At 43.8% G+C, this 23,871-nt stretch overlaps 1 protein-coding gene, 1 long non-coding RNA gene and 1 pseudogene across 2 annotated transcripts; 1 reads left to right on the top strand and 2 right to left on the bottom strand.

Annotated features, from left to right (window-relative positions):
* Positions 1-1,735: 1,735 nt before the first annotated feature.
* LOC129816460 (uncharacterized) lies at positions 1,736-3,648 on the bottom strand. The gene is made up of 2 exons (XR_008753558.1): positions 2,537-3,648; positions 1,736-2,268 (listed from the first exon to the last, which is right to left on the bottom strand). It is a non-coding gene; the product is annotated as an uncharacterized LOC129816460 (long non-coding RNA).
* LOC129816459 (m-AAA protease-interacting protein 1, mitochondrial-like) lies at positions 3,564-16,348 on the top strand. Its single transcript, XM_055870977.1, has 5 exons — positions 3,564-4,079; positions 4,277-4,348; positions 4,487-4,613; positions 10,778-10,928; positions 11,343-16,348. The coding sequence occupies exons 1-5, from the start codon at positions 3,762-3,764 to the stop codon at positions 11,419-11,421; spliced, it is 747 nt and encodes a 248-aa protein (XP_055726952.1). The 5' UTR covers positions 3,564-3,761; the 3' UTR covers positions 11,422-16,348.
* A 471-nt stretch (positions 16,349-16,819) lies between these two features.
* LOC129816458 (protein NYNRIN-like) lies at positions 16,820-23,595 on the bottom strand (annotated as a pseudogene).
* Between the last annotated feature and the right edge of the window lie 276 nt (positions 23,596-23,871).

The raw sequence follows: 23,871 nt of genomic DNA, 5'->3' as shown, positions 1-23,871 counted from the left end.
TATAGAAGTAACATGAAACAATTATGATGATTTTACTGAGTTCATATAAGGAAATCAGTACATTTTAAATAAATAAATTAGGCCCTAATCTATGGATTTCACATGACCGGGCAGGGGCGCAACCATGGGTCGGCCTGGGAGGGCATAGGCCCACCCACTTGGGAGCCTGGCCCATCCAGTGAGGAGCCAGGCCCAGCCAATCAGAATGAGGTTTTACCCACAAAATAGTTTTATTACAGACAGAAATACTCAGTTTTATCAGCTGTCCAGGTGGCTGGTCTCAGATGATCCCACATGTAAAGATGTCGGATGTGGAGGTCTCGGGCTGGCATGGTTACACGTGGTCTGCGGTTGTGAGGACGATTGGACATACTGCCAAATTCACATTCAAATTAACATTCAATTCCCTGGCAACAGCTCTGGTGGACATTCCTGAAGTCAGCATTCCAATTGCACGCTCCCTCAACTTGAGACATCTGTGGCATTGTGTTGTGTGACAAAACTGCACACTTTAGAGTGGCCTTTTATTGTCCCCAGCACAAGTTGCAGCTGTGTAATGATAGTGCTGTTTAATCACGTTCTTGATATGCCACACCTGTCAGGTGGATGGATTATCTTGGCAAAGGAGAAATGTTCACTAACAGCAATGTAAACAAATTTGTGCACAACAATTTTGAGAAATAAGCTTTTCTGTACATATGGAACATTTCTGGGATCTTTTACTTCAGCTCATGAAACATGGAACCAACAGTTTACATGTTGGGTTTATATTTGTATTCAGTATAGTATATAGTATTGTGCACGTATACTACCAGTGACAAGCACATAGTAATACAAGGTTGTCATGCAGTCTGAAAGTAGTTCCGGTCTTGAAGCTACTGATGAGTTCAACCAGCGATATAATGACAAGATGGCCTTGTCTCCCATCCTAACAATGGGAGTCGTTGTGCCAAAGGCGGGAACGCAGGTAGTATGGTTATCGCTCCATCGCAGGGGTTTTCAACCTTTTCTTGCCCAGGGACCGGTGATCCAGGGACCCCAATCATGTTAGCAAAAAAAATGTGCATGTCTTATCAGGTGAATGATAATGGCAAGGAGAAGTAATCAACATTTTCTAATGAATAGTTTTTCATTATTTTGTCCCCTCGACATTATAATTGGAAGAGGGAGTGTAAACTATAACGTAGCCAATTACATAGAAAGGTAATCCCAAACACATGTTTGCTAATTGTGGCTGTTTAGCTCATTAAAGAAAGGTTAACCATGTTTTGGGAAAAAATGTATGTCCAAGTCAAGAAAGCTTACCAGCAGCCAACGGCAATTGCCGCGCCTGGAAATCGTTCGGTGCTTTTCCAAAGCTTATGTCAAATACTGCAGTGATTGTAAATCAATCAATCACATGTATTTATTTATAAAACTCATTTTTGATGTAATCAAATGTGTTTATAAAGCCCTTTTTACATCAATAGATGTCACAAAGTGCCTATACAGAAACCAAGCCTAAAACCCCAGAGAGCAAGCAATGCAGATGTAGAAGCAAGGTGGCTAGGAAAACTCCCTAGAAAGGCAGGAACCTAGGAAGAAACCTAGAGAGGAACCAGGCTAAGAGGTGGCCAGTCCTCTTCTGGCTATGCCGGGTGGAGAATATAAGAGTACATGGCTATTAAGGCCAGATAGTTCTTAAAGATGTTCAAACGTTCATAGGTGACCAGCAGGGTCAAATAATAATCAGTGGTTATTTTTTTATATTTAACCTTTATTTAATAACTATGCAAGTCAGTAGAACAAATTCTTATTTACAATGACGACCTCCCCGGCCAAACCCTAACCCGGACGACGCTGGGCCAATTGTGCGCTGCCCTATGGGACTCCCAATCACGGCCAGTGGTAATATAGCCTGGAATCAAACCAGGGTCTGTAGTGACACCTCTAGCACTGAGATGTAGTGCCTTAGACCGCTGTGCCACTCGGGAGCACAAAGGCGGGAAGGCAAGCTAGGGTTATAGAGGGTGAAAAAGTTCAGCACCTCAGGAGTAAATGTCAGTTGTCTTTTCATAGCCGAGCGTTCCGACGTCGAGACAGCAGGTGCGGGGGAGAGAGAGAGGGTCGAAACAGCAGGTCCGGGACAAGGTAGCACGACCGCTGAACTGGTCAGGGCAGAAAAGTAGAAACTGGATCAGCAGCACAACCGTGTGGACTGGGGACGTGGACAGACAGGAGTCGTCAGGGCAGGTAGTCCCGAAGCATGGTCCTAAGGCTCAGGTCCTCCTGGAGGGGAGAGAGAGAGCGAGATGGGAGAATAAGTGGGAGCATACCTAAGATCACACAGGACACAAGATAAGACGGGAGAATTACACCAGCTATGACAGACAGCTCCAATGAGTCTAATTTGCTCAACAGGAGTTGAACCAGGGTCTGTAGTGACACCACTAGCACTGAGATGCAGTGCCTTAGAGCGCTGTGCCACTCGGGAGCCCAAAGGTGGGAAGGCAGGCTAGGGTTATAGAGGGTTATAGAGGGTGAAAAAGGTCGTCACCTCAGGAGTAAATGTCAGTTGTCTTTTCATAGCCGAGCGTTCTGACGTCGAGACAGCAGGTGCGGGGGAGAAATGAAGTTGACATCATTAGAAAGAAGGTATTCTCTTTTGTACTGTAGGTATGTCAAAGTTTGTTTATTCTGTTTTTGCTAGCGATATTCATAAAAACATAAATAAATAAAAACATTGTGTAGACCCCCTGCAGTACCTCTGCGGACCCCACGCTGAATACCCCTGGTATATCAGTCTTCTTATCATGGACAGATTTTGATGGTAGTAAACCTTCTCACTTCGCCTCTTCCTCTCTGGTTCAACATGCGGTCCAATAATAAACGTATTGTTTTGTATTTAAAGTCAAGCTTCACTAGTCATCTATACTTACCTTCAGTCATAAGAATCTACAAGTACATTGTTAAGTAAAGTACGAATTAAAATGGCATTAGCTCATACTTATGAATGTCATGTGTCAAAACTTTTATAAAGTAGGAACCAAGTAATGCGTGAACCCATGTTCTCTGTCGGATGATACAGAGTGAATAGCAGAGATTCGGGTTACGGTCCAAAAACTTAAAAGACACACCCTCGTCCACTTACCCTCGCCTATGCCCTTGGGGAATCCAAATGACTAGCCAAGCAAGGGAAGTTTGCAACCTAAGCCCCTCAGCTCTCGTTTTTAGTTGGCTTTAAGAGTGTACAATTACGTTCACTCCGGGCCTGAAACTCCCCATAAAACAACATCAATGAAGAAGTCAACATACAAGTGTAAGTAAAAACGAAATCAAATAAGTTAGACATTTTCCTACTACATAAAAAGTATTTTTTTTGTGTGTTTATTTTTTGTTATATTTTGGTAATTGTAGAAATAAAACAACACATAAAACAAGTTCCAGCTAGGCAAGCTAACGTTAGTTAGCTAATTAATTTGCTAGCTATCATACAGTAGGCGTATATTATAATTAGATATTTCATATAGGTAGACATCCACTCATAATTGAATGTAGCGCAAGTCACCGGTGGCTGAAAACACAATCATCTCGGGATGAACGAGTGATGAATTTCCGGCCACTGGTGGTCCATTTAAAAATCATTGCTTCCTCCCTCGCCCTGCGAGTCTATATTGGTCAGACGTCATGGAACGTCATCAGAAGTGTCCACTTAATTTGAGGGCTGAGGGAATAGGGCGTGTCTTTTAAGTGTTTGGACCGTAAACGTAGAACAAAAAAAGATGGCGCTGCCCATGTTAAGAGGTTGCAACTGTAGCAGACTGCCTTCAGTACTGAGTCGTTTCTTGAAACCCGAGCACGTTGTGCTTCCCCGGCCCATCAAGACCACCCGCCTGGCTACTACTTTGTCCTTTGGTGTTGTGTCCACCGTCCGAACTTATTGCTCTGGTCGAGGTGGAGGTAAACAAAACCAGAAGGTGGTCGTGCTCGGCATCCCCAACCCTTTAATATGGTTCCGAACCCGATTATACTACTTTTTGATTCGGGTTTATTTAGACAAGGAATTCAAGATCGAAGATTTCACAGAGGGGTCGAAACAGGTAGGTAGGTTACAATCCGTGGAATGAGTGGTCTCTAGGAAGTGGAAGCTAGCTACTTTTAAGAAATAAAGTATTTCTGACATAGACACATCCAGCTAGACAAGGTGGGCGTTACTGCAATCCAAGTTTTGTGCACAGTTCAGTTCTGGTTAAATAAGTGACAGTGTCGTCGTCCCCCCCGCCATGTGTTGTTGCAGGCATTCTCCCATGTTTCAAGACTGTTGTCAGGGAGTCAATTTGAGGCACTTGAAGGGCTGGTTGCTAAAGACGTGAGTATGATATACTCAGACATTTTTGCTAAAATAATGTCTGTGTAGCATTGATAGGATACCTGGTAGTTTCAACAGCATTCTCTGCAGACATTTGGCCCTTAATCATATTTCCTCTCTCCATTTTCTCCCACACAGCTAATTGCAAAACTGGAAGAGAAATGTGCTCTGCTCCCACCAAGTCACCTGCAAGCGCTTTCTGCAGATCCGGAAGACTTGGTGTACACAACACCAGGGGATGTTGGCATTTATGATGATGATGATGGTAAGAGCCAGATTATGTTGTTAGTGGAGTTTTTTTTGTTCTTAAATGTGACTGGCCTGCTCAATTTTTTTTAAATATATTTTTCTTATGTAGAAAAAATCGATAAAAAAAAATGTCTTTTTTTTAACATTGAATTAAAGTAGAGAATCAGAGCTAGAACATTGTATATCATACACTACAGTTTAGGCAAAAGGGAAAGTTGATCAACTTGTAACCCCACTTTTGAGAAAATGTTCCTTGAATCGCTTTGGTACACCTACTGGAGAGCTCTGCTTTGTCTACATCCATTTAGCATCGTTCACACCCTCTTAAGCCTTAGCCCCACCCATCTATTTGATGATTCACATGTGAAGCCATGTCCTAAACTGGTGGTTCCCAAACGTTTTATTGTCCTGTACTAGAGGTCGACCGATTAATCGGCATGGCCAATTTAATTAGGGACGATTTTAAGTTCTCATAACAATTGGTAATCTGCATTTTTGGATGCCGATTACATTACAATCCACAAGGAAACTGCGTGGCAGGTTGACCACCACAATCAATCAATCTTAACATAATCACTTGTTAACTACACATGCTTGATGATATTACTAGTTTAACTAGCTTGTCCTGCATTGCATATAATCAATGCGGTGCCTGTTAATTTATCATCAAATCACAGCCTACTTCTCCAAACAGGTGATGATTTTAACAAAAGCGCATTCGCGAAAAAAGCACTATCGTTGCACCAATGTACCTAACCATAAACATCAATGTCTTTCTTAAAATCAAAGCAGAAGTATATATTTTTAAACCTGCATATTTAGTTAAAATAAATTCATGTTAGCAGGCAATATTAACTAGGGAAATTGTGTCACTTCCCTTGCGTTCCGGTGCAAACAGAGTCAGGGTATATGCAGCAGTTTGGGCCACCTGGCTCGTTGCAAACTGTGTGAAGACCATTTCTTCCTAACAAACACCGTAATTAATTTGCCCGAATTTTACATAATTATGACATAACATTGAAGTTTGTGCAATATTTAGACATAGGGTTGTCACCCGTTCGATAAAATACGGAACGGTTCCGCATTTCACTGAAAGAATAAACGTCTTGTTTTCGAAATTATAGTTTCTGGATTTGACCATATTAATGACCTAAGGCTTGTATTTCTATGTGTTTTATTATAAATAAGTCTATGATTTGATAGAGCAGTCTGACTGAGCGGTGGTAGGCAGCAGCAGGCTCATAAGCATTCATTCAAACAGCACTTTCCTGCGTTTGCCAGCAGCTCTTCACAATGCTGGAAGCACAGCGCTATTTAGGACTTCAAGCCTATCAACTCCCGAGATTAGGCTGGCAATACTAAAGTGCCTATAAGAACATCCAATAGTCAAAGGTATATGAAATACAAATGGTATAGAGAGAAATAGTCCTATAATTCCTATAATAACTACAACCTAAAACTTCTTAACTGTGAATATTGAAGACTTATGTTAAAAGGAACCACCAGCTTTCATATGTTCTGAACAAGGAACTTAAATGTTAGCTTTTTTCCATGGCGCAAATTGCATTCACTTTCTTCTCCAACACTGTGTTTTTGCATTATTTAAACCAAATTGAACATGTTTCATTATTTATTTGAGACTAAATAGATTTTATTTATGTATTATATTAAGTTAAAATAAAAGTGTTAATTCAGTATTGTTGTAATTGTCATTATTAAAAATATATATAAAAATCAGTCGATTAATCGGTATCTGCTTTTTTTTGGTCCTCCAATAATCGGCATCGGCCTTGAAAAATCATAATCGGTCGACCTCTATTCCGTACCCCTTCAAACGTTCAACCTTTAGCTGCGTACCTCCTCTAGCACTAAGGTCAGCGCACTCTCAAATGTTGTTTTTCCCATCATTGTAAGCCTGCCACACACACAATATACAATACATTTATTAAACATAAGAATGAGTGAGTTTGTCACAACCTGCCTCGTGGGTAGTGACAAAGAGGATCAGGGCACAAATAATAATAATCAATCATTTTGGTCTTTATTTAACCATCTTACATATAAAACCGTATTTGTTCATCAAAAATGGTGAATAACTCACCACAGGTTAATGAGACGGGTGTGCTTGAAAGGATGCACATAACTCTGGAATGTTGAGTTGTATTGGAGAGAGACTCAGTCTTAAATCATTTTCCACACACAGTCTGTGCCTGTATTTAGTTTTCATGCTAGTGAGGGCCGAGAATCCACTCTTACATAGGTACGTGGTTGCCAAGGGCATCAGTGTCTTAACAGCGCTGCCAAGGCAGGATACTCGGAGCGCAGCCCAATGCAGAAATCTGTCAGTGGCTTCTGATTTTAAATTCAATTTTCACAGAACTGCTTGTTGCAATTTCGATGAGGCTCTCTTGTTGAGATATCGGTAAGTGGACTGGAGGTAGGGCATGAAAGGGATAACGAATCCAGTTGTTTGTGTCATCTGTTTCGGGAAAGTACCTGCGTAATTGCACACCCAACTCACTCAGGTGCTTCGCTATATCACATTTGACTTAGTCCGTAAGCTTGAGTTTATTTGCACACAAAAAATCCTACAATGATGGAAAGACCTTTGTGTTGTCCTTGTTAATACAGACAGAGAAGAGCTCCAACTTAATCATAGCCTCAATTTTGGCCCCCATATTGAATATAGTTGCAGAGAGTCCCTGTAATCCTAGATTCAGATCATTCGGGCAAGAAAAAACATCACCCAGATAGGCCAGTCGTGTGAAACTCGTCATCATGCAAGCGGTCAGACAAGTGAAAATGATGGTCAGTAAAGAAAATGTCTAGTTTCTCTCAATTCAAAAAAACATTTCAAAACTTTGCCCCTTGATAACCAGCGCACCTTTGTATGTTGTAAAAGCGTTACATGGTCACTGCCCATGTCATTGCATAGTGCAGAAAATACATGAGAGTTCAGGGGCCTTGGTTAACTTTGTTAAGCATTTTCACTGTAGTGTCCAAAACGTCTTTCAAGCTGTCAGGCATACCCTGACAGCAAGATGGTGCAGTGTACCCAAGTGGCGTCGGGAACAACTGCTTGCACTCGCGTAACCACTCCACTGTGTCTCCCTGTCATGGCTTTTGCGCCATCAGTACAGATGGCAACATGGGCAGCAGCTACGCTTGGCTACATGCGAACTGTTAGTGGAATTCCCGCGAGAGAGTAACGGTGAATGTGATTGGATTGTAATTATTTGACTAGGCTACCTGCATTTGACATTGTGTTATTATTTAGCTGACCACTAGATGGTTTAATTTTATTTTTGGCAGTGAAACGAGGATGCGAGGGGGGGAAAAAAACTCACCCAAATTTATAGCCCCATTGGAAAATCTAAATGGATTGTTTTAAAATGTGAAGATACACAAATGTATTTTTTTTTATTTTTTTTTTTAAATGTATCACATTTTTATTTGGCGTACCCCGACGGCATTGTGCGTACCCCAGTTTGGGAATACCCGCCCTGAACAAAGTAAGTACGGTAGTGTACTAAACAACCCAAGATTAAGTCTAAAGGCTTGTCTATACTACTATCTATCGACATGTCTGTAGACAGTTGTCTCAGTGACATCATGAGCACAAGGTTTGAGTTGAACATGCTATTGTCGTCCGACATCAAAGTTGTCATTGTGAAAAAGTATAAACACCAAAATGACAAGCTGTATGACAGCAGCCTGATGGTCCAAAATAGCATAACTGATGTATTTTAACATCAATAAACCCATGTCTTTTTAAAAATGAATTTAGTAAATGTCAATCTAGCAAACCAGGCAACTCAAAGCAACTTTCTAAACAATGTTTTGATTTGATTCTAGCTTGTTAGCTAGCCAGTTCAAATAATGACCTTATCATATAGCTGACATCTTAACCTTAGCTAATTTGTATTCATTATTACAGGACAATAAACAAACAGCAAGATCCTTATTTACAAGACAATGGCGAGGTAATTACAGAAAATGGCTTACAGTCAGTGTGATGAAATAAAAGCAGGGCATTCTACCTGATGTTTTTTTTACTTGGACACATGTCTCGTTGGCCTAATGTTATATCCTAATTTGACTTTGGTGCAGGTCATGTTGTTCTTCACATTACCGTGTCTGGTAAAGACACACCATATCAAATAAAATCAACATTTTTGCAATGAAAACGACTTTGACAAAATTAGAAACGTACACTGCTCAAAAAAATAAAGGGAACACTTAAACAACACAATGTAACTCCATGTCAATCACACTTCTGTGAAATCAAACTGTCCACTTAGGAAGCAACACTGATTGACAATAAATTTCACATGCTGTTGTGCAAATGGAATAGACAAAAGGTGGAAATTATAGGCAATTAGCAAGACACCCCCAATAAAGGAGTGGTTCTGCAGGTGGTGACCACAGACCACTTCTCAGTTCCTATGCTTCCTGGCTGATGTTTTGGTCACTTTTGAATGCTGGCGGTGCTCTCACTCTAGTGGTAGCATGAAACGGAGTCTACAACCCACACAAGTGGCTCAGGTAGTGCAGCTCATCCAGGATGGCACATCAATGCGAGCTGTGGCAAGAAGGTTTGCTGTGTCTGTCAGCGTAGTGTCCAGAGCATGGAGGCGCTACCAGGAGACAGGCCAGTACATCAGGAGATGTGGAGGAGGCCGTAGGAGGGCAACAACCCAGCAGCAGGACCGCTACCTCCGCCTTTGTGCAAGGAGGAGCACTGCCAGAGCCCTGCAAAAGGACCTCCAGCAGGCCACAAATGTGCATGTGTCAGCATATGGTCTCACAAGGGGTCTGAGGATCTCATCTCGGTACCTAATGGCAGTCAGGCTACCTCTGGCGAGCACATGGAGGGTTGTGCGGTCCTGCTGCTGGGCTATTGCTGCTGCTGGGCTGTAGCTAGCTTGACTCTCTTACCCGTATAGATTGTTGAACGCTTCTCCATGTGTGTGAGGGATGCAATGGTTGACATTGGTTTGAAGTCTTTTTCAGTTGCAAAACAAACTAGGCTCGTAATTGAATAATTGTATTTGTATTTTAAAGATGGCAAACAAGTTTGTTATTAAGGCACATGGAAGTTCCCATTTCTGCCAAAAAATGTGTTTAGATTTTTAATTTTTTTACATTTTTACTTTCAAATGCCTAACCCGTGGAGTAGTGGCGCGCGATATACGACTAGTTTCCTGAAACGTGTCACATATTGTGTTTTTATATCTTTTACATTTGTCTTAAATAATATCATAGTCACTACAGCATAGAGTGATACTGTTGGAATGTAACTAATAAGCTAATGAAGAGGAATTGCTCTCTCTCACACACGCACATGTGTATCAAGGTCAGATGGCGAAGACGCGCGCACACACACAGGCTGGCGCACACACACTACAGGCTCTCCCTAGGCTGAACATGAAATGATGATACTAATAATGACTTAATTTAGTAACTGTTGGCTGTGACCCAACTAATAACCAGGCTGATGAGGCCTTAAGAACACATCCTTGTTTAAACTTTAATAACCAGCATAATACAGAAAATACTAACACTTACTAACAAAAGCAACATGTATGCTGAGACAGAAGAGCAAATTGGCTGAAATGGGCAGAAAGCAATATAAACATGACAGATGACTGTTATGCAATTTGCTAACACTGGTGGTTCTCAGAGAATGCATATCTTCATAAACAGTACCAGTCAAAAGTGTGGCCACACCTACTCATTCAAGGGTTTTTCTTTATTTTTTACTATTTTCTACTTTGTAGGATAATTGTGAGGGCATCAAAACTATGACCTAACTCACATGGAATCATGTAGTAACCAAAAACGTGTTTATAAAATCTAAAATATATTTATATTTGTTTTTCTTTAAAAGTAGCCACCCTTTGCCTTGATGACAGCTTTGCAAACTCTTGGCATTCTCTCAACCAGCTTCACCTGGAATTCTTTTCCAACAGTCTTGAAGAAGTTCCCATAAATGCTGAGCACTTGTTGGCTTGTTGCTTTTCCTTCACTCTGCGGTCCAACTCATCCCTAACCATCTCAATTGGGTTGAGCTCAGGTGATTGTGGAGGCCAGATCATCTGATGCAGCTCTCCATCACTCTCCTTCTTAGTCAAATAGTTTTTTTGTCATTGTTCTAAAAACATTTCTCTCCTCTTTCAGGGCGGAAGTTTGTCAGTATTCTGATGAGATACTGGTATCTGACAAGTGCCCGGTTGCCTGAGGAATCATTGGAGGGAACACGTATCTTTCAGGTGGCCATAGGTGGTGAGGGTGAGCCGGAGACAAAGAGACTGCTCACAGCCAACTATGAGTGAGTTTTCTTTGTAGTTTGTTTTTGCTAAAGTACAAGGTCACAGTTGATTTAATGGTCTACAGTTGGAGGTAGCTGTGATAAAGCATTCATACTTAATCTGACAAAGAGAGAACACTGAGGCTGTGTTTACACAGGCAACCCATTCTGATATTTTTGACACTAATTGGTGTTTCGACCAAACAGATCAGATCTTTTGCCAATAATTGTGCAAAAGTTTAGAATTGGGCTGTCTTAGGCTGCATTTACAAAGTCCGCAAACATTTTCTCAGGGATGAGCCCACTGAGATCCTAGATCTGTTCCCAAGGAACAACTACCTGCATTAACCACCTTTGCATGACTCTCAAATGTCTCAAGTGTTTAATGTATAGACTTCCTATTTAACAACTCTTATCTATCATGGCTGTTGGCAGATTCCAAAGGGAGTTTACTAAGGGGGTGTTCCCAGACTGGACCATCACCAGGATAGAGCACTCAAAGCTGCTGGATTAAACGGAGATTGTAGGGGAGATGGAGAGTGGTAGAGAAGCAGGAAACGGAAGACCATCCTTCCTGCTCAACCTATGAGAATATCCCCCCCACCTGCTAAAATCTTGATGCCCCTCAGGAGCAAAACGACTCTCAAAGCCAAGACCAGGAGAGACATGGGGAATATTTGAGGCCAACTTTCTATCTGCCAGAAGTCACATACTATCCGCTGTAGAAAAGGTACAAAAGTCAAACATGTCTGTTCGTAGATTACTACTGTTCAAACATCCATGCAAGACCAGTTTTTCCCACTTGTCTCAGGCAGCACCGCAATCTGTGGTCCAAACTAGGCTTTTTTTTGTCAGCTCTACTTTAGAGCCTGAGATTCTTCCTTCTGTTCAATGGGGAGGGTAGACAGAAATTGTGAGGGGGAAAAAGCAGTATAGGGGTCTGTATTGAGATTCTGTAGTCAGTCTTGGATGTGCTTCTGTCCAAGCTTTTGGTAGAGCGTGCACACAGACTAAAGAAAATGTCACACTTTGATACAGATATGAACAAATGTTTAAAACATTCCCTGAGCAAACTTACTCTAACCTATTTGTACTCTAACAATCAAGTTATTTAGTGGAAAAAATAACTGTGCTGTATCTGTTTCTTGATGTGCTTTATCTCCAGAATAGTCCCATCAGCTGAAAAAGTAGTGATTGCTAATTACTGTTGGCGACAAGTATTGGTGTTCTTTCTTTGTGGGTACTCTCCAAATCAAATTTTATCCTGTGCACACATGATTAGTAGTGCTGCGATAGTGAGACAACAAACACAAATTAAAAGAAAATGGATCACTCTGCCCATTGTGCAATTGTGTTTGGCAGCTTTCAGCAGCAGAACTCTCTGACTGTCACACGTTGTTCTCCTAAACATTTGAGTGAAGTTGAAATGTATAGATTAAATTGTGCCCCCCCCCCCAAAAAAAGAGAAAATACAGGTTTTATATATTCCCTATCTCTCATTTACATTTACATTTACATTTAAGTCATTTAGCAGACGCTCTTATCCAGAGCGACTTACAAATTGGTGCATTCACCTTATGATATCCAGTGGAACAACCACTTTACAATAGTGCATCTAACTCTTTTAAGGGGGGGGGGGGGGGTTAGAAGGATTACTTTATCCTATCCTAGGTATTCCTTAAAGAGGTGGGGTTTCAGGTGTCTCCGGAAGGTGGTGATTGACTCCGCTGACCTGGCGTCGTAAGGGAGTTTGTTCCACCATTGGGGTGCCAGAGCAGCGAACAGTTTTGACTGGGCTGAGCGGGAACTGTACTTCCTCAGAGGTAGGGAGGCGAGCAGGCCAGAGGTGGATGAACGCAGTACCCTTGTTTGGGTGTAGGGCCTGATCAGAGCCTGAAGGTACGGAGGTGCCGTTCCCCTCACAGCTCCGTAGGCAAACACCATGGTCTTGTAGCGGATGCGAGCTTCAACTGGAAGCCAGTGGAGAGAGCGGAGGAGCGGGGTGACGTGAGAGAACTTGGGAAAGTTGAACACCAGACGGGCTGCGGCGTTCTGGATGAGTTGTAGGGGTTTAATGGCACAGGCAGGGAGCCCAGCCAACAGCGAGTTGCAGTAATCCAGACGGGAGATGACAAGTGCCTGGATTAGGACCTGCGCCGCTTCCTGCGTGAGGCAGGGTCGTACTCTGCGAATGTTGTAGAGCATGAACCTACAGGAACGGGTCACCGCCTTGATGTTAGTTGAGAACGACAAGGTGTTGTCCAGGATCACGCCAAGGTTCTTAGCACTCTGGGAGGAGGACACAATGGAGTTGTCAACCGTGATGGCGAGATCATGGAACGGGCAGTCCTTCCCCGGGAGGAAGAGCAGCTCCGTCTTGCCGAGGTTCAGCTTGAGGTGGTGATCCGTCATCCACACTGATATGTCTGCCAGACATGCAGAGATGCGATTCACCACCTGGTTATCAGAGGGGGGAAAGGAGAAGATTAATTGTGTGTCGTCTGCATAGCAATGATAGGAGAGACCATGTGAGGATATGACAGAGCCAAGTGACTTGGTGTATAGCGAGAATAGGAGAGGGCCTAGAACAGAGCCCTGGGGGACACCAGTGGTGAGAGCACGTGGTGCGGAGACAGATTCTCGCCACGCCACCTGGTAGGAACGACCTGTCAGGTAGGACGCAATCCAAGCGTGGGCCGCGCCGGAGATGCCCAGCTCGGAGAGGGTGGAGAGGAGGATCTGATGGTTCACAGTATCAAAGGCAGCCGATAGGTCTAGAAGGATGAGAGCAGAGGAGAGAGAGTTAGCTTTAGCAGTGCGGAGCGCCTCCGTGACACAGAGAAGAGCAGTCTCAGTTGAATGACTAGTCTTGAAACCTGACTGATTTGGATCAAGAAGGTCATTCTGAGAGCGATAGCAGGAGAGCTGGCCAAGGACGGCACGTTCAAGAGTTTTGGAGAGAAAAGAAAGAAGGGATACTGGTCTGTAGTTGTTGACATCGGAGGGATCGAGTGTAGGTTTTTTCAGAAGGGGTGCAACTCTCGCTCTCTTGAAGACGGAAGGGACGTAGCCAGCGGTCAAGGATGAGTTGATGAGCGAGGTGAGGTAAGGGAGAAGGTCTCCGGAAATGGTCTGGAGAAGAGAGGAGGGGATAGGGTCAAGCAGGCAGGTTGTTGGGCGGCCGGCCGTCACAAGACGCGAGATTTCATCTGGAGAGAGAGGCGAGAAAGAGGTCAAAGCACAGGGTAGGGCAGTGTGAGCAGAACCAGCGGTGTCGTTTGACTTAGCAAACGAGGATCGGATGTCGTCGACCTTCTTTTCAAAATGGTTGACGAAGTCATCAGCAGAGAGGGAGGAGGGGGGAGGAGGGGGAGGAGGATTCAGGAGGGAGGAGAAGGTGGCAAAGAGCTTCCTAGGGTTAGAGGCAGATGCTTGGAATTTAGAGTGGTAGAAATTGGCTTTAGCAGCAGAGACAGAAGAGGAGAATGTAGAGAGGATGGAGTGAAAGGATGCCAGGTCCGCAGGGAGGCGAGTTTTCCTCCATTTCCGCTCGGCTGCCCGGAGCCCTGTTCTCTCAAAAGTTTTAGATCCCACACCACATTTCCCCAACAGCTACCCCTCAACCATCTGAGGAAAAATAAAATGAAGCCAAAGGAAAACAAGAATGCAAAAAACTAAAGACATCAAGGACAATAACAATCATAACAGCAAGGCCAACTGAATATGTTTGAGTGCATGTATGGCGCTATCTACGTGTGTGTATGTGTGTGCATTTGAATGAGAGTGTGTGTATATGCATGTGCACACACACTTCTGTCCGGCATCACTCTCAGGCAAACGGGCATTAGCTGTAACAACACTCAGTTTCATTCATACGTACTTTTTGTTTTATTTTAACTTAATTTTTTTACTTTTCTTTGACCATCGTTCTATGCTCCGCCTAGCAACTCCACTCCCACTTGTCTCCAATTCCACATCCTAACCCTCAGCCCTTATTTGAGTTGTTCTTGCTATAATATAGACGTGGTCTTTTACCAAATTGGGCTATCTTCTACCTACCTTGTCACAACACAACTGATTGGCTCAAATGCATTAATAATTCCACAAATGAACTTTTAAGAAGTGACTACCTCAGGAAGCTGGTTGAGAGAATCTCAAGAGTGCAAACCTGTCAGCCACCCTTTGTCTTGATATTTGAAGAATCTCAAATAGGTTTTTACTTGTTTAAAACTTTTTTGGTTACTACATGATTCCATGTGTTATTTCATAGATTTGATGTCTTCACTATTATTCTACAATGTAGAAAATTACTAATAAAGAAAAACCCTTGAATGAGTTGGTTCTAGAACGTTTGACCGGTAGTATGTGTATATGTGTGTGTATATATATCAAGAACATGTGGTTTACATATGCTTCAAACTTTGGATAAATGGATGCAAATAGTGCCTTAACATGCAAACATACTAGTAATGTTGGAGTTAGTGATGTCATGTATAGAGAGGGTACTCACTTTTGAGACTGAGAGTCAAGTGCCTGCATGGACTGAACAGTACACTCTACTTCTGTCACAAAAGCATCCACTAATCTAAAACCAGAGTGTTCCAGTAAGCTGCTTGTAGAGCAGTTGACCGATAGCAGAGCTTCACTCACTGCCTTCCTTTGTCTGGAAAGATGTGTTTCTTAAGAACTTGAAGACTGACTTATGTTGGTGGTGCTGTCAAGCTGACAAAATTGACGTGAGTTCACTGAGACTTTGGCTGTGTCTTATTGCCTACTACTTACAAAAAAAGCAATACTATGTACTAACCATAATACATACCATTTCTAGATTAAACTACAGTTGAGTTGTTTGGAAGGAACACACAACACTATGGAGAAAAAAATCTAAACCTCATCCCAACTGTAAAGTATGGTGGAGGGAGAATCAGGATTTGGGACTACTTTGCTGCCTCAGGGTTTGGGCAGCTTGCATCATTGATGGAAAAATGAATTCCCAAGTTTATCAAGACATTTTGCAGGAGAATGTTATGCTATCTGTCCGCTAATTGAAGCTCTACAGAAGTTGGGTGACGCAACAGGACAACGACCCAAAACACAGAAGTAAATCAACAACAGACTGGCTTCAACAGAAGAAAATACGCCTTCTGGAGTGGCCCAGTCAGAGTCCTGACCTCAACCCGATTGAGTTGCTGTGGCATGACGTTGAGAGCAGTTCACACCAGACATCCCAAGAATATTGCTGAACTGAAACAGTTTTGTAAAGAGGAATGGTCCAAAATTCCTCCTGACCGTTGTGCAGGTCTGATCCGCAACTACAGAAAACATTTGGTTGAGGTTATTGCTGCCAAAGGAGGGTCAACCAGTTATTAAATCCATGGGTTCACATACTTTTCCCACATACTTTTTTTACACAGTGTGTTCAATAAAGACATGAAAACATATTTGTTTGTGTGTTATTAGTTTAAGCAGAATGTATTTGTCTATTGTTGTGACCTACAGGAAGACCAATTTATGCAGAAATCCAGGTATTTCCATAGGGTTCACATACTTTTTCTTGCCACTGTATGTGGTGACCCAAAAAATCAGGCTTTACTTCATATTATAGACCCCCATGGAGTGCCCATTTGGGGCAGAACTTTAGCTAATGCTACCTTACCTTCACAACCAAGGGGACATAGAGCAACAGCTTAGGTAAGTGTGCTTTTTGTCTTGTAATTTCACATTTGGAAGGTGCATTGAAACAATTAGCTAGCATGATTATATATTTTCTAGGACAGCCAACTAGCTAGCTAGCAAGCTATAATGAATGATCCACTGAAATGTGCTACTCTCGAGGGGATCACTGGTAGTTATTGTTTATAAAACGTTTACTGTTGACAGGAGAACAAGAGGAGACAATAGGACGAGGTGGATAATTTTATAATAAGGCCGTTTAATTACATGTAAAGATATCTTAGTAAAATCTTGCAGCAAGGCTCTTTCAATCTGACTCCTAGTGAATCGTCCGGAAAAGAGGCAGTTTCCAGAAATGTTCAGTACTATATAGACAACAAGCAAAGTAGGTAGATCTGCGAGTCCGGCCTTCCGGTTGGTCGATCTGGGTCTTGGGTAGTCCTGATCAGGCCTGGTGTCCACGTTCCATTGGTTCCTGAGAGTTCTTTGTCCTGAGGTCCAACCATGGGTTGGGTGTGTCTGTGGTTATTATGGGGGAGGGGAATTATGTGTGTCTATAGTTGGTGTCTTAAGTCCAGCATATGTCCAAGAGAAATGAGGAGTATGTGTGTTTTTGTATAATATATGGCTTATGTTGAAGTGTAGTTATTGCTAGTTTCCAGTCTCTATTTCAATTTCTTACAAATCCCTCTCTTCACGTCTCACAAGAGACGTGACATAAAAGTATAAAAAGACTAAGCTAAGGGATAAAATTTGTCAGAAGACAAATTTTGATTCCCTCTCTTCACGTCTCACAAGAGACGTGACATAAAAGTATAAAAAGACTAAGCTAAGGGATAAAATTTGTCAGAAGACAAATTTTGATTCCCTCTCTTCACGTCTCACAAGAGACGTGACATAAAAGTATAAAAAGACTAAGCTAAGGGATAAAATTTGTCAGAAGACAAATTTTGATTCCCTCTCTTCACGTCTCACAAGAGACGTGACATAAAAGTATCTTAGTCCTCAAATAGATAGACAGGTCCAGCTTCCCCATCATCAAGCAATGGGAACATTTGGGCCCTTTCCTGATTAGGGTCTATGGCGGCAGTTATAACACGGCTAGCAAGCGTGCGCGCACATGGTATGCAACAGCATCCACAAAGTACAAGAATGGCCGCAAAAACAGAAATTGATACTAGGATGGAGGAAACCAGCGTCTTATATTTACCAAAAGCATCCATCCATGAGTCCCACATAGTAGTGTCCACTCCAGAATGCTGTTTCATCTTACCATTAAGGGTACGAAGTCCCTCCAATGCTACAGTCAGACTCCCATCCGTAGCTGTGTTATTGGGAATGAAAGTACAACACTGTTCACCAAACATTGCACAGACCCCCCCCCGTTCAGCCAATAACATATCAACCGCGATTCTATTTTGAAATGCCATCAGGGACGTAGCTGCCAATTGTCCATGGACCGCCTCGAAGCCTTGTTGAGTCCAATTGCCCAGTTTCTGGACATTAAAATGAATGTAGTTAATTCTGTCCACATTTTTATTAACTGTACACCACCAACAAAATGATGATTCAAAACCTGCGGCCACTTGGTCAACCAGTTTATACTTATCTGGTACCCCCCTGGGGACACCAATTGCATCAATGTAAGTTGGGTCCCCAGCAGAAGGGCCCACCGTGCGCTTGGTCCTGATAGGCCAATATTCAGGACCCAGGGCTTGTATACGGGTGAGCAGATCTTGGACGCCTATGGGGTAGACAGAGATGGGCAACAAAAGAGTTACAAGTGCACAAGTACCAGTGGCATTGAGGGGAAGTCTGTCAAACAGACTAGTTCCCCCACACCACCACCACACATCAGCTCTAGACACTGGTTTAAAGATTGCCGTGAGCATGAAAGTGTACCCGCACCATCTAGCAGGGAGCTTACCCAAGAATGTTCCTCCAACTGTCATGGTTATGCATGTAAAATTAGCTCTAGCCACACTTGAGGAGAATATCGGTTTCTTGACAGCCGTGGTGACTACTGGATAAACAGCGTCCCACTGTGAACACTTCTCAGGTGGGTTGTCTCTTTCCATAAGGGGTATTAGACAGTCTCCGCTAATAGCGGCTGGGACTATGCGGAGCAATGGTCTAGCTCCCATGCAAACAACACAGCTTTTCAGGGTTGTGTTAGCTGCTTGTTCAGTCAATAAAAGCCAATTGTTAGTGAATCCTGAGATTCCGGTGACAGTAAGAATGGTATCATCAGGGGTAGTAGGAGTGGTGACCATATTAATAGGAACCCACTCACCCTTCCCCTTAGATTTTAATACGGTAAACCGGTCAGAAATAGCAGAGGGCTGAGCCTGCTGTGTAATGCAGATTTTTAATGGCCAATATAGTAGATCCTGGCTAGACTCTACCTGAGGTGCTAATATAAAATCCTGACAACCCGTCCCAGTACCTGGTCGGATAATTAGTGATAGACCCCAATTACGCAATTTAGTCCTAGTCAATGTTAATCTTTGTCGCCAGCTAAGAACTGCTTGCCCTGATGAATAACTGGACCAGTCAGGACCAGTCTCAGCGACCAGGCTCTTCCATGTCCACTCCTGAAACCCCCCTTTTGTCATATACCAGTCAAATCTGGTGTACTCTAAAGCATGCCCTCCCAGGCCATTCCTAGCTTTTCCCAATACTCCCCAAGTCAGTGTGATGGTAGTGGTTGCATTAGAGGGTACACATAAGGTGATGCTTCTAACCTTTGTTGGAGTACATGGTTGGTCTGTGGGTGTAGTGCTACGTTTGTGTATAACGGGACTGGTGAGATCGAGGGTAATGTTAGACGTGGCATTAGTGGTTGTATGATGTGAGAGGGTTGGATGTGTGAGCTGTTGTATGAGCCATGTGAAAGTTCCTAGGGACACTCCCATAATGATTATGAAAATAACAAACAGGGGACCTGAAATTCCCATTCTTTCCCAGGGAGTGAGATATCCCGGTCCTAAGTGGATAGCCTTAGTTCGTGGAAACTGGGGCTGGCGTCCCATTTTCACCAACTAAGGTTTGTTTGTTTGGGGTCGAATTGAGATTGGCCAAATCGGCCCTGACTTCAGTCAGAGTTCTAGAAGGAGTTGGGGCTGGTGTACAATGTGTAAGGTGATGCCAAGGTGCGCCCGATTTACCTTTGACCTGGACTGAGTGTGAAGTAACCTCCCCCACTTCGTACGGTCCAGTCCACCTGGGTTCTAGCCACTTTCTCTTGTGGACTCTCACCCTTACCCAGTCACCAACTTTTACCTTCAATGATGCCGGATCTCCCGTCAGCTCCCCCTGCTGGACCTTGTGAATCTGTTTGGAGAGAGCTGCAGAAAGTTCCGTCAGTTTTCTCACATATTCAGACATTTCAATTTGTTGTACATCGAGGGGGGGCATATGACCTCCCTCCCTCGGTGGACCAGGCATGACCCTCCCAGTCATTATCTCATGAGGAGAGAGATGGGTGCCTGCACCTGGCGAGGCTCTCATGGCCATCAATGCCAGGGGCAGGGCTTCAACCCATGTCAACTTCGAACCTGCACATACCTTAGCTATCTTAGCCTTAAGAGTCTGATTTGAGCGTTCCACGAGGCCCTGCGATTGGGGCCTATACACTGACCCAAATGTGTGTACTATGCCAAATCTTTCCTCCACCTGTCTCAGGTGTCTGTTACTGAAGTGGGATCCATTGTCGGATCTGATTTGCCTGGGGACTCCGTACCTTGGTATGAGTTCGGTTTGCAGCCACTTAATGACCGATTTTGCATCCTCCCTTGCTGTTGGTATTGCCTCAACCCATTTAGAGAACCTGTCTACCATAACTAACAGGTACCTTTTCCCATTTGTCACATTGTCTTGCCCCATATCTGTGTAATCTATGCTGATGTCCTGAAAACAAGCATTTGGGACTGGGTATGAACCCATGGGCGTTTGATATGGTTTCTTTGGATTGTGGCTACCACAAATGCTACACTCGTCACAAAACAGATCTGTCATGTCTTTCATGTGGGGGTGCCACCAGATGTGGGACACCTTCTGTAAAGTCTTCAGTTTGCCCTCGTGTGTGGGCCCATGAGCTTCTCGTAATAGTTCTGGACAGAGGTTTGCAGGGGCCACTAGTCTGCCATCATGGCATCTCCACAGTTCATCAGGTCCTTTGGTGGCCCCTTTCTGTCCCCATACTGAGTGTTCATAGGGTCCTGCTGAAAACTGGAGTTCTTTTATGTTTTGCCCTGTGAGCTCAGTCCGAGCTGGTTGAATCTGAAGTATCATTTGTCTCGGGGTGTATCCACCAGCTTTCTTGGCTGCTCTGTCAGCTGCATCATTTCCCTCGCTGATTCTGTTTTTCAGTTGTTGATGTCCTTTGCACTTCATGATGGCCACCTTCTTAGGTAATGAGACTGATTTAATCAATTTTTCCATCTGTGTCTTGTGTTTGATTGGCATGTTTCCTGTGGTGGTGAAGTTGCGTCTAACCCATTGTGGTCCATCAGTATGGACTGCTCCATGAGCATACGCTGAGTCGGTGTAGATGTTTACAGTCTTTCCTTCAGCTCTTTCCAGAGCTTGTGTCAACCCTATGATTTCAGCTAGCTGGGCTGATGCAGGTTGTGTGATGATGGCAGATTCCAAAGTCACATGTGATCTATCCGGGAGCTGCTGCACCACTGCGTATGCTGCTATGTTCCCTTCCTCTCCTCTATAGCAGCATCCATCTGTGTATAACCATAGGTCCGGGTTGGTGAGTGGTTCGTTCCCCAGGTCAGGTCTCAGTTTCAATTCTTGTGCAGCTCTTTCTGCACAGAAGTGGGGCAGACCTTCTTCAGCATTGAGTGCGTCTGCCATGTTTTTGTCAGTGTTGACAAATGTGATGTGAGATTGTGTGCATTTATTCTGGATTTTCGTTTTTCTTTCAGCGCTGAACGTGAATTCTTTGCTCATCAGATATGCTGCAACCCCATGGTGGGTGTGAATCTCCAATGGATGACACATTACCAGGTGGGCTGTTTTTTCAATAGCTTTTGCCACTGCAGCCACATACCTGGAACACGTGGTTTGTCCTACTTCAATGTGGTCCAATTTGGAGGAGTGATACATCAACACTCTTCTCTCCCCCTCTTGTTTCTGAAAAAGGATGGATGATGTGAATCCTTCCTTTTCAGAAACATCCAGATGGAATTTGTTTTTGTAGTCAGGTTATGTCAATGCTGCTGCCACTGAGAGATCTGTTTTCAAGAGTGCAAACGCCTTTGATGCTTCAGTGGTCCATGTCAATGACGAGTGTAGGTTCCTTGGTCCCGCCTCTCGCACTATTTCTCTCAGTGGCTCAGTTCTGGCAGTGTAGTCTGGGATGTGTGTTCGGCTGTACCCTGTCAAGCCAAGGAAAGACAACATTCCTGACACCGTGATGGGGCGTGGATGATGAAGTATCGAGTCTCTGTGGCTTTTGGAGAGTCCTGCTCCTTCTCCTGAGATTTCTCTGCCAAGGAAAAGGACAGTTCTGCGACAGGTCTGGACTTTGCTCATTTTGACTTTGTATCCTTTGACGGCCAGTAAGTCCAGTAGTGTTTTTGTCATCTGAAGGCAGAGATCCGACGTGGGAGCCCCCAGCAAAAGGTCATCTACATATTGGATTAGTATCACACCTTCTGGGATTTTCAACTCTGCCAGGTGTGTCTTTAGGATATGATTGAATATTCCGGGTGAACACCTATAACCCTGTGGAAGAACAAAATAAGTGTACTGATGATGTTCATACGTGAAAGCAAAGAGTGGCTGAGAGGCTTCATCAAGTGGGATGCTGAAGAAAGCATTAGCCAGATCCACCACCGTGAAGTATTGGTGTTTTGGAGACAGGTTGCTCAGAGTGATGTGAGGGTCAGGGACAGGTAGGTCTATTGGTGCAGTAACGTCATTTACTGCTCGGAAGTCTTGAACCATCCGGTATGTTTCTCCTCCGGCTTTCAGCACTGGTAGAATCGGCGTGTTCCATGGAGATACAGTTCGATAGATAACCTGTGCTCTCAGTAACCCATCAATGGTCGGTTCGATCCCCATGATCTGTTCGGGTTTCAACCGGTATTGAGTTCGGTAGATAGGTATTTGATCTGGGTTCAGTAGGGTGATGGTGATCGGTGTCACCTGTAGTTGGCCCACATCAAAAGGGGTGTGAGTCCATAACCTTTCATCTATGGTGGAGATCAATGCTTTGGTAGATGGGTGGTCGGTGTATGGCTTACCATGGTGTCTTGGCAGGGTCAGTCGTTCTGGAAGACAGTGTTCTTCAGTGTCAACAGTCATGAACCTCCACATGTTTTCAGTGGTGGCCTTGTCTATTCCCGGTGTTTGGGTGGGTTCCCACTGAAGTTTGGATGCTCGTCTGATCATAGGGCCCAGGCTCCTTGCTTCAAAACCGTTTCCCACCGCTAGTGTAACATGGGGAGCTGACTCCTCCCCTAGTAAGTACCAGGATTTCAAATGAGGTGGTAGGATAACTGGTGCTGCCACCCCCTCTTGTCCACACACAATGGTGCAACACCTGATGGATGGCGTTAGGTGCATCATGTTCTCATCCCAGTCATCGGTGTATGTGTTCACGTCATTGTCTGTCACATTCAATGTGCAGTGAATTTCAGCTTGTGGGGTCTTGTATGGGTGTAATGCATAGATCTGTGATTTCAGTTGATTGAACTTAAACTGGACCTCCGGGGTCCCAGGACCTGTCTCAATGCATTTTAGCCAATAGATTTCTTGTGTTGCTGACAACACAGGGGTTGGGATGATAGGTAACATCAGTACACTGACGGGGTGGGCAGGTGTTGAAGGAATAGGATCAATGGAGACCTCCACGCCCTTCTCAGTAAGGTAAATTGAACATTTCAGTTTGCATAGTAGATCCCTTCCTAGGAGGTTGATTGGACAATTGGGACAGTATAGGAACTGATGCTTCAAATTGGAAGGGCCCCATGAGAAAAGCAATGGAATGGTCTTGTTCTGTGCTTTGGGTGTTCCTGATACCCCCACCACCTGTATTGTTTCCGAAGAGAGTGGTTGACGAGATCTTATGGCAGAATACGTACATCCTGTATCTACCAAAAATTGGTGGGTCACTCCCTCCACCTCACACATGATAGTTGGTTCGGTGTGTAGTGGAAAATGTTGACCCCCATACTCGTTCTGTGGTGGTGGGCAGCTTCAGGGCCATGGGGCATATTCATCTGTCATGCCCTGGAAGGGAGGAGGCGGCTGTTGGTTCAGGTCTGTGATAGGG

Source organism: Salvelinus fontinalis, chromosome 19 (genome assembly GCF_029448725.1).
Source record: "Salvelinus fontinalis isolate EN_2023a chromosome 19, ASM2944872v1, whole genome shotgun sequence".
Taxonomy (NCBI): domain Eukaryota; kingdom Metazoa; phylum Chordata; class Actinopteri; order Salmoniformes; family Salmonidae; genus Salvelinus; species Salvelinus fontinalis.
The sequence above is the reverse complement of the archived record's forward strand: the minus strand, read 5'-3'. Positions and strand labels throughout refer to the sequence as shown.